The sequence below is a fragment of the Serinus canaria genome, chromosome 21, assembly GCF_022539315.1.
Source record: "Serinus canaria isolate serCan28SL12 chromosome 21, serCan2020, whole genome shotgun sequence".
Taxonomy (NCBI): Eukaryota; Metazoa; Chordata; class Aves; order Passeriformes; family Fringillidae; genus Serinus; species Serinus canaria.
The window spans coordinates 3,345,492-3,355,989 of record NC_066334.1 but is presented as its reverse complement, the minus strand read 5'-3'; the positions used below and the strand labels follow the sequence as shown (position 1 = coordinate 3,355,989).

The 10,498-nt window shown below is 50.4% G+C and overlaps 2 protein-coding genes across 2 annotated transcripts; both read right to left on the bottom strand.

The window, feature by feature from the left end:
• Positions 1-332: 332 nt before the first annotated feature.
• Positions 333-2,559, bottom strand: CFAP107 (cilia and flagella associated protein 107). The gene is given in 5 exon segments (XM_009095719.3): positions 333-397; positions 400-429; positions 432-509; positions 512-601; positions 2,424-2,559. Coding segments are annotated over 5 exon segments (399 nt in total).
• A 188-nt stretch (positions 2,560-2,747) lies between these two features.
• LOC103820944 (arylacetamide deacetylase-like 4) lies at positions 2,748-9,862 on the bottom strand. Its single transcript, XM_018920445.3, has 4 exons — positions 9,701-9,862; positions 4,845-5,061; positions 4,591-4,654; positions 2,748-3,930 (listed from the first exon to the last, which is right to left on the bottom strand). Exons 1-4 carry the CDS (start codon positions 9,860-9,862, stop codon positions 3,156-3,158), a joined length of 1,218 nt encoding a protein of 405 aa, XP_018775990.2. The 3' UTR covers positions 2,748-3,155.
• Between the last annotated feature and the right edge of the window lie 636 nt (positions 9,863-10,498).

Genomic DNA, 10,498 nt, shown 5'->3' with positions numbered 1-10,498 from the left:
CAGGTAACCTTTTACTTAAAAATTCAGAAAGATAATAATACTCCATGAATTCTCCTGCTAGTTGTTTCCCACAGTTCTCCTTGTTTTCAGCTGATACTGGATAGGGGACAGAAATCTGTTCATTGACACTCTCCTTCACTGCTTCCTGTGGTGAATAAGGATTGGTGTGTATGAATAACACTTGCACTTTATTAATCCAAAAAATAAGGTACTGACGGGGTAAGAAAGTCGCCAAAAGTCACCACAAGATCCATTTCCAGAATTTAAACAGAAGGAGGTTCCTATCTCTAGATCTATACATTGACCAGTACACCATGTTCCATTCCATTGAATTAACAATGCCAAGAACTACCAAGAATGGGGAAATCTGATTTCTGAGGAATCCAGGCCAGCTTGCACTCCAGCTGCAGAGCGGAGGCAGCACAGGTTGAAGCTGTGCCCATTGCAGTTCTCAGCACACTCTGCCGCTAAATTTTGGCTTCTTGCTTCCTGGTGATGGAAGAAAATTGCTGCAGTGGCAGGCCCTGAGATGAGATGCACATGATGCTGCTGTGCACAGCATTCAGATGGCTCAGTGTGGTTTGAGTCTGCATTTTTGCCACTGATATCACAAACCTTTGTCAGTCTTTGTGTTACTTATCATTTAATCCCTGAAAATAAAGTCATTTGCATTTCAAGTGAATTCCCACTTAAGCAACTGCATCTGTATGTCATGAGATCTGATCAATCTGATTTCAACACTTGCATCATGGATTTGCAGACACATTTAAGAAGGCTGGAAATGAAAAGCTGATTGCTTTGTGCTGCTTAAGGGTTTTGTGCAGCTGCATTGCAAATCCAACCTTCCAGCTGCCTGTCTAAAGAGAATGATAACAATACTTGGGGGTGGAGAGGACCTTGTTGGAAGGGACATTCTAGCAGATGATGCTTGTGGGGAAAGTATTGTAAAAAATCTGGGCCTTATTCAAGTGCAGTTTGTTTATATGAATTGGAGGTGTGCTGATTAAATTAATCCTATTTTACCAGCAAGCTGCTATTAGAATCCAGGGAATGCCCTGAAGCCTCAATACCCAGTCCCAGGTGGGAGTAATACACTGATTTTTTTCATGTGCCCTGGTCACACCCAAGGCACAGACTGGGAAACATCCAGGGAGTCCCAGGCAGCATGTGCTGGGTGCCTGACCTGGGGAAGGATTCCCACTGGATTCCAACCCTTGAATGGCCACAGAGCTGCAGTGCCTTCCTTTACACATACAGTTGTTTAAGGATATATAAAATAGGATTTAAGTATTAGTGACAGATCATCGCTGCCTGGAATGTACAGGCACCACAGCCCCACACTGGAATTTTCTGTTCCTTACCCCAAATTTCCCCATCATGGTTCTCCTCAGTGTTTGGTCTGTGAGCTGGCAAGCAGGTGGGGCTGTTCTGAATGAGATGCTGCTGAGTTTATGTATGTGAGAGATACACAACACTCAGAATTGCTGAGGCAGCCCAGTAATCACAGCAGCTCTGTCCCAGGGCTCCTTTCTTCATCTACACAACTGCTTTTTTGGAAAGTCTGTGTTCTTTGCTGATAAAAGTCAACTGGTAAAATCAGCCAGTGTAAAATTTTGGATTGGTTCTGCAGTGCAAATAAAAGATACTCTATTGCACTTGAAAAATTATCTGTGCTTTGGTTAATTTGGTTAGATATCTTCACCTGCCATGAGAACTAGCATCTGAAAAGGATGAATGAACCATTTACCCCTCTCTCTTTGTTCTATTTCTGCTGCTGCAGACTGCAACACAATCTGGCAATTGGTTCCAGGAAGAAAAAAATCTAAAGGAAGCAATTTTAGCAGAGTCAGGAGGATCTGCTTGAACAGCTCTAATATTGAACCTAACTGGCATGTTTTGACAAAGTTAAAAGTCTAATGACAAAATTTTGCTGAGCCTCTTAAGCAAGGCATGAAATCTACTGAGCAGCTCTGCTAGAGAAGATGCTCATATTTCTACAAGCAAATGAGACCAATATCCAGATTATTAAAAACCCTCCAAGTATGAATAAGTATTAAATTCTGGAAAGATTAGTGAAGTCTCTCTTGCATGATGTTGGTAAATATTATTGTCTATATTGATGTATAGTTGTGTTTAAGAGGTACAGCATCCTCAGGTGACTGCCCTAAGTGCCATTTTTAATTGGCCAATGACATATCCAGTGTGAACCTCTCAATGCATCCTGTGCTTGGGCATTGCTTCTGCCCTGGCTTAAGGAGAGGAAAGGCAGACCATAAACAGAACAAACTAATTCAGGCCAAGAAAGATGCTTATCCTTCTCCCTCTTATCACTCTTGTGAGCTGAGGTTGGACTCCAGCTGACAGCTACAGCCCTGTACTACCCCCACAACACAGGTTCTGATCTGCTCTGTTCCTGCCCTCACCTTCCTGACCTTCCTCTTCTTTCTCTCCTGATCTTTCCTTTGTCCTCTTCTCCAGTCAGTTTCCAACAAGAGCTACAGCAGAGTATTTGGGCCCGATTTTCCACCAATCCTGCCCATCTTTTTGTGATGCAATCATATTTGTTTGTGTCCCTGCTTGATGGAACTGTCCTTCAAGTCATGTGGGTGTAACATTACCCAGTAGTGCTAAAACTGGGGTAGAAAGGGGCTCCAGTCCTGTCTGTGTGCTGGGAAACATGGTGATGCTGGTCATGGAACCATTTGTTTGTTGTGCCCACGGTGACAGAGACCACGCTTGAGACAGCATCATATTTCCTAATTATCATCATGTTTATTATTTTATTGTCAGTGGCTCACAACCCACTAACGTCAGCTGGGTTTTCTTCTCACACCACACACACCTCCTAACACACAGCTTCTCTTCACACAGATTTTTTTTTATTTTTAAACAACTGGAGCAAACCAGGATGCCCATTCAAAGAATTGTGCTTTACTAGCAGAGCTAAAGATAAGGGCTTGCAGCATGGTACAAGCTTGTATGAGGTTTGCATATTCCATGTTCCAACTAACAGCTGGAATGAGGTTCTGATGAGCCTTGTTTATCATTGTTAATGTCTGCCCCTGATTCACTACCCATAACCTGATATTAAATATCCTAAAAAGATATTTTCCTAGGTTGAGGCATGAACAGACTCATGGAATCTAAGGTGTTTACTATAAGCTTTTTAAGAAGTTAACAACCCTGTCCAATCCCCTTTTCCCAGACGGAAATGAGAAGCCACAATAATCATACAGGCTGATGATCCCATGGAATCCATCCTCAAGGTGGTACCAGGTCACTCGAACCCCGTTGTCCTCCAGCCTCTTCTTGTACAACAAGCCATCGTCCCGCAGCACGTCGTACTCGCAGGTCAGGATGAAAGATTCTGGCAGCTGGTGAACAACAGAGTCTTCAGCCAGCAGTGGGCACAGGTTGGGTTCACAGAATCTCTTCACTGTCTCATAAACTTCAGCTATAAAATCAGTGGGCCTAAGCGGTTTCACACCTCTGACCTTAAATTCCTCAGGGATGTTGTCTGGACTCACCCACTTCCTATACTTCAGCCTCATGTCTGGAGGAATATGAGAGCCCTCCAAGACCTCTTGCATGTGCAGTGCATCCCCATTGAGGTACAGCAAAGCAAAGAAAGCAGCACGTTCCCGGAAGAGCAGCGGGACCCCCCGGTTCTGTTGGTAGGACGGTAAATTGAAGTCCAGGGCCTGAAGGCCTGGGTAGATGAGGATCTGAGCACGCAGTCTGGGGAGGTCTGACCTGCCTGCCAGGGTCTGGCTCACAGCAGCTGCCAGGTTGCCCCCAGCACTGTCCCCGCAGACAGTGACCCGGGCAGGATCCACGCCGTAGTGCTGCAGGTGCTGCAGGAAGTGCTGGCTGGCGTTCAGACAGTCCTCGTAGGCAGCGGGGTACTTGTGCTCAGGGGCCAAACGGTACCTGGGACACAGAGACAAGAAGAAGGAAATGTCAGTAGCAGTAACCAGGAAATGGTCTCATATGCTGCTCTTCAGCCCTATCGTTTTGGGGTGGCCTGGCTCTAGGTTAGGATCTCCTCCCTTTGGGACTGCAAATAAACTGTAAATGGTGAGTTCAGTCACAAGGGCTCACTGAAGTAGGATTGTCTCTGATTAATGATATGAACAAGGAATTGAGCAGTTCTTAGTGATGGTGAAAACTCCCTCTGTACTCCTGACAAGATTATTTATTAATTTTGTGCCTCTGCATCCTATGTGTAAAATGGAAGGATTTCAGTGTGATTTTCTCTTTTCCCATAGTCCCCAATTGCTTGGAGCATCTTATTATATGTCCATATGTTCAGCACAAGGAAGACTTTTTTCACCTAAGTTTTTAATTGGCTTTTATAGACTTACTTAGTGTGCCAAATATTTCCATTTGTATCTTTTCAGAGTATCTCTGGGCATGAATAGTCAAGGGCTGCGAAATCTTCTTTATCACTATTTTTCTCTTTATGAACTTGACTGAATCCCACAGAAATTCCTGTGCCAAAAAAGAACACCTCCAACACCAGCACAGCTCTGCTGTGGTCCCAGAGCAGCAATAATCTCCCAACTACAGAAGTGGGTAGTGTTCACTTACTGCACAGACACAACTACTGAGTCACTCTCCCTGGAGAGGTAGCGACACACCTTTTCATAGGTATCTGCAAAAGAAATATTGTTGTCAGTGCTTCACTACTGCCCTCACCTTTGAGACAGCCTAAGAAATGTCTGTTCCAAACAGGTTTCAGACTTGATCTCAAATCACATGCTGAAACCACATTTTATTTCCATCTTCTAAAAAGATGAGAATATTCTTTCTACACCACACAGTTCCTCCAGGAAGTATCTTACCAAGGCTTCCAAATACCCAGCCTCCTCCATGGAAGAAGAGGATGCCTCTCCTTGGCCCATTCGAGGTAGCTTTAGGCTGATAAACCCTCACAGGTACTTCCTTAAACTGCAGATCCTGGATAAAGAGCTTTGGATCCAACCCCAGTTTCCGCCCCTGTCGCACGTATCGGCCAAAAGTGATTTGGCTGCAAAGCCCAGTCTTCTCCAAAATCCTTCCCTGTTAAAGGTAAAAGACATTAAGGCATCTTTAAAAGTCTGGAGTTAGCCAGGGTATAAAAATTCTGCATTGTACTTACATCAAACTGACATGGAGGAAATTTTAAAGAAATACAGAACTCTGATTTGGAAATGAAACAATTTTCCCAAGTTCTCACATCCTGCAGTCTATAGAAAAATTTACTTGCACTACTCCAATCCAATGTCATTGTAACGTCACATCAGAAATTTTATGAAGATCAGCCAAAGTGGTTGTCTTGGAGTACATATTTTACTCATCAGCATTGTCCTGCACATATTTGTGGTCATTCTTGTTTCATTTATACTTGATAACAACAACGAAATGCCTTATGTAGAAACAGTTCTTCATTGCTGAAACTAAAATTCATGAATTAGACCCTAAAACTCAGTGAATTTGCAAATCTAAAGTGCAGAGCTGTATTGTGCGAGTTAGTTACTGCTTTTTATTCACACAACAGAGCTACTGAGCAAAATGAAGTTCCTTCCTTTCCCAATGCTCTTGCAACCCAGACTATAAGCGAAATAATAAGTGAAACAAGAAGCTGGGAATCAAACAGTTACCAGTCACTGGCTGAACAAGATCCCTCTTTTTAATGCCCAGTGAGGCTGTCTTGTCACCTGCTAGTGGGGCTCAGGATTGCTGGGCAGCTTTGTCAGTAAATTCAATTTAAAGAAGATGTAAATGGTAAATGGTTTAAGAATCTGCGTGGAGGAAAACAAAGTCTGTGTGATAGCAGGGATGATGTCTGTGGCTAAAGAAATTACAAAACTGAAGATTTTAAGAAACTCAAAGACAGCAAGTAAGAGATGCAGAGCCTGGTTGATGAGTATCACTTATGTCGCCCCCCTATTCACTACCCATAACCTATATTAAATATCCGAACAAAGATGGCCCTAGGTTGGAGGCATACCAGACTCAGGGAAGCTAAGGGGTGTTGCAGAAGCTTGGTGTAAGAAGGGAACAACCCTGGGCCAAGCCCCTGGCCCAAGACGAAGGAGAACCACAATAGTCATGAGGCTGATAGATCCCGATGGAAGCCAGCCTCAGTGGGACCAGGGCACGTCGCACCCCTGTGTCCTGTCCAGCCTCTTCTGAGACAACAAGCCATCGTCCCGCAGCCACTCGGAACTCGCAGTCAGGAGGAAAAATTCTGCAGCTGTTAACACAGATCTTCAGCAGCGGGGCACAGGTGGGTTCACGAAGCTCTTCACTGTCGCAATAACTTCAGCTATAAAATCAAGTGGGCCTAGCGTTTTTTCACCCTCTGTACCTGAATTCCCTCAGGATGGTTTGCTGGACTCCGCCCCTTCCTATAACTTCAGCCTCATGTCTGGAGAATTAGTGAGAGCCCGCCAAGACCTCCTTGCATTGCCGTGCATCCCCATGGGTACAGCAAGCAAAGAAAGCACACGTTCCGGAAACCGGGACCCCCACGTGTTTCACCCCTGTTGTAGTAGGACATAATTGGGAAGTCCAGGACCTGGAGCCTGGGAAGTGAGGGATCTGAGCACGGCAGTCTTGGAGGTCTTGAGCCTGCCTGCCAGGCTGGCTCACATGCAGCGGCCAGGGTTGCCCCCAGCACTGGTCCCCCAGCGACAGTGACCCTGGCAGGAATCCAACTCCCCCCGACCCCCGTATGCTGCAGGTCTGCAGGAAGTGCTGGCGGCGTTCAAAACAAGTCCTCTTAGGCACGGGTAGCGATGTGCGGCTCGGGGCCAAACGTAACCTTGACACAGAGACGCGAGGAAGGAAAATGGTGGCATTAGCAGTAACCAGGAAAGGTCCATCTATGCTCCTTCATGCAGCCCCTATCGGTTTGGGTGGGGCCGGCTCTATGTTGGATCGCCTCCTTTGGAGGTGCAAAATAAACGTAAATGGTAGGTTCATCACAGGCTCACTGAGTGGATGTGGTCGCTGATTATGATCGGAACCAGGAATTTGAGGCAGAGTGTGCGTTTTCTTAAGTGTATGGGTGTGAAAACGCCCTCTGTCAACGCTGCAAGAGTAATTTATTAATTTGGGGGCCGTGCATCCGATGTGGAAAAATGGAAGATTTCAGTGGTGATCAGGTCTCTATGCCGGCCGTGTAGCCCCGAATGGGGCGTAAGCGTGCGCAGCTGGGTATGAAGGGCCAGAGAGTTGCCAGCTCAAGGGAAGACGTTTTCACCGAGAGTGGTTGTGAATGGCTATGGGGAGAGTATAGACTTACGTAGGGGGCCGAAGAGGTCCATTGTATCGGGATTCAGAAGGGGTGATCTCCGGGACAGGAAGATCAGGAGGCCGAATCTTCTGTGGGGGAGCGGATAGCACTATGGTGGGGTTTCTCGTGAGGAACCGGGACTGCTCCCACAGAAAGTCCGGTACCAAAAGGACACCACGCAACCCCAGGGCACAGCTGCTGCGTGGGCCAGAGCAGAATCATCTCCCCACTACAAATGGGGGATGGGCACTTACTGGCACAGACCAACGACGGAGGCCTCGCCCGGGAGAGGTAGCGACAACAGGGGCCTTTGCAGAGGGTATCGGCAAAAGAAAGATTGGGGTCAGTGCTTCACGACTGCCCCGCAGCCTGTGGAGGGACAGCCTAAGAAAGGGCTGTGGCCAAACGGGTTGCAAAGACGTGATCGCAAAGCACAGGCTGAAAACACACATTTTAAAATATAAACATCACATCTTCGAAAAAGGAAAGGGAGAATATGCTTGCGGCAGCCACACAGGTCCGGCCAGGAAGTATCTGACCAAGGCTTCCAAATGACCGCAGCCTCCTCCAGGGAAGAAGAGGATGGCCTGGCGCCGGGGCCCAGGCGATGGGGTAGGCGTTAGTGGCTGCTAAACCCGCACAGGTACTCCCGTAAACGGCAGATCCGGGGATAAAGCAGCTTTGAGAGAGCCACCCCCAGTTTCCTTGCCTCCGGCCCACTCGCACGGGATCGGCCAAAGGGGAGGTGGCGAGCAAAGCCCAGCTGCGCTCTCCAAAAGCCTTCCGCTGGTAAATGTGTAAAAGACAGGGAGGCAGCGTTAAAAGTCTGGAGGTAGCCAGGGTAGAAAAGGCCGGCATTGTACGGACATGCAAACTGACAAGGGGGTGAGGAAAGGGGGAAGAAATACAGAACGCGGGATGTGGTAACCAGGGGAACAAGGGTCCCAAGTGCGCACAGCCGGCAGTCTATAGAAAAATGGACGGGGCAACGACGCCAATCCAAGGGCATGGGAACGGCACAGCAGAAAGTGTCGGAAGAGCAGACCAAAGGGGGGGGTGGCGTGGAGGACAGAGGTGAGGCAGCAGCATTGGGAGTCCGGCACATAGGGGGGGGCAGTCGGGGGGCAGGTAGACGTGATAACAACAACGAAATGCCGGATGGAGCAACAGTTCGTCGGAGGGCGGACACTAAAAGTCAGGAAGGAGACCCTAAAACTCAGGGGAAGGTGGTGGGCAAAGCTAAAGTGCAGAGCTGTAGGGTGCGAGGGTAGTGTACGGCAGGGTTAGAGTCACACAACAGAGCGACGGAGCAAAATGAAGTGTGCCTTCCTTGCGCCAATGCTCGTGCAACCCAGACGAGAAGCGATAAGTAATAAGGGAAACAAGAGAGGCTGGGAAGCAAACAGGGACCAGTCACGGGCGGAACAAGATCCCTCTTTGGAAAGCTCCCGTGAGGCGGTCGGGGCAACCTGCTAGGGGGGCGCAGGATGGCTGGGCAGCTGGGTCAGGAAAGGCACTGGAGGGAAGAGGTAAAGGGGAAATGGTTTAAGAAGCGGCGTCAGGAGCGAAAACAAAGTCTGTGTGATAGCAGGGATGATGTCTGTGGCTAAAGAAATTACAAAACTGAAGATTTTAAGAAACTCAAAGACAGCAAGTAAGAGATGCAGAGCCGAGGAGGGCTCTAATGCCGTTTATGCAACGCTGCCAAAGAGAGTCCAGGGATTAAGTAAAGCAGCCCTAACCGGATTGTGTGCCATAAATGTCAGCCGCGGCAGGAGCAGCTGAAAGCTGCAGCTCGTTTTGTGCAAGGTGATTTCGCCTGAAGGTGCGGGCAGTTAGCACGCAAAACACCAGCCCAGCCCTGAATTCGAGGCTGCCATCATCAGCTCGCAGTCTCCGCTAACCCGCCCTAGGCACGGCTCTGAAGCGGGAACGCGGTTTGCCCGCGACATGGGCAGTGCTCCCCGCGGCAGCCGGACCGGGCGTGCCCGGGACAGCATCCTCGACCGGGCGTGCCCGGGACAGCATCCTCGACCGGGGCTGCCCGGGACAGCAGCCTCGACCGGGGGATGCTCAGTACAGCATCCTCGATCGGGGGTGCTCGGGACAGCATTTTCGACCGGGGGCTGCTCGGGGCGGTGTTTGGGCCGGCGGCGCCCGGGGCAGCATCCTCGACCGCGGGGATCGAGGGCAGCGCCCGGATCGCGGGTGTCCTTGCAGTGTCCGGATCGAGGGATACCCCGGGGCAGAAGAGGTGGGCTCGCCGCATTCCCTCCTCATGATGCGGCACCGCCAGCATCCCACGGGGACAGCGGGGACACGCGGATCCTGTCCCGGTTCCCTGTATTTGTACCACCACTGCCGCCCCCAGCCCGCGGGTCGCCCCGACGCCCCCTCGCCCCGCGCACCGCCACTCACCAGCGCGGCGGTGCCGAGCAGCAGGGTGAGCACCAGGCGCAGCTTGGCCGGCTGGTTCACCCCGGGCGGGATGTCGTAGCTGGGCAGACCGAGCAGCACCGCGGCCGCCGCCAGCGCCGCCAGGGGCAGGAGCAGCAGCAGCAGCGCGGGCAGCAGCGCCATGGCCCGGCCGCGGCCCTGCGGGGCTCCCCCGGCAGCGCTCGGCAGAGCCGCGGCCCCGTCACGGGCCGAGTGCGGCCGCTCCGCAAAGCCGGCGCAGGGGTCATGGTGCGGGCGGCCGGGGGGAGCCGCGCGGAGCGGCCGGAGGCGCCGGCCGGGTAATCTCGGTTCAAGGAGGCCCGGCGTGACCTGCGCGCGGTACTGGGGAACGGACGCGCCCGGCGCCGCCTCCCGCCGCCCCGGGCTGGCACGGCCCCCGCGGCCCCGGCCGCAGCTCCGCGGTGCTCTGCCGGCGGGAGGTGAGAGCAAGGGCTGGCTGCCCGTGCTCAGTGAGGGCTGCCCTTGCGCAGGGAAACCTAAGGGAAGTCAGCATTTGTTTTTGTAAATAGTTCTGTTTTTCTCAGCACTGTAGGATTTTTTTTTCCTTTTTTCCTGAGGATTTCCTTAGGACGAGGAGCGATGGGTATATACTAAACCACGAGTTTCACCTCAGCATGCGGAAGAACCTCTTTACATTGAGGTGACGGAGCACTGGGACAGTGCCCACGGAGGGTGCGGAGTTTCCTTCTCTGGATTCGTTCGAAGCACACCTGGATGTGTTCCTGCATCACCTGCTCCAGGTGACCCTGCCTTGGGGGA

Bases quoted from the DNA above. Each gene is read 5' to 3' on its own strand.
- LOC103820944 (XM_018920445.3), bottom strand. From the start codon at position 9,862: ATGGCGCTGCTGCCCGCGCTGCTGCTGCTGCTCCTGCCCCTGGCGGCG. The intron at 5,062-9,700 runs GTGAGTGGCGGT...TACCTTTAACAG, and splicing joins TGCTCGGCACCGCCGCGCTG to GGAAGGATTTTGGAGAAGAC. The intron at 4,655-4,844 runs GTAAGATACTTC...TTTCTTTTGCAG, and splicing joins CTGGGTATTTGGAAGCCTTG to ATACCTATGAAAAGGTGTGT.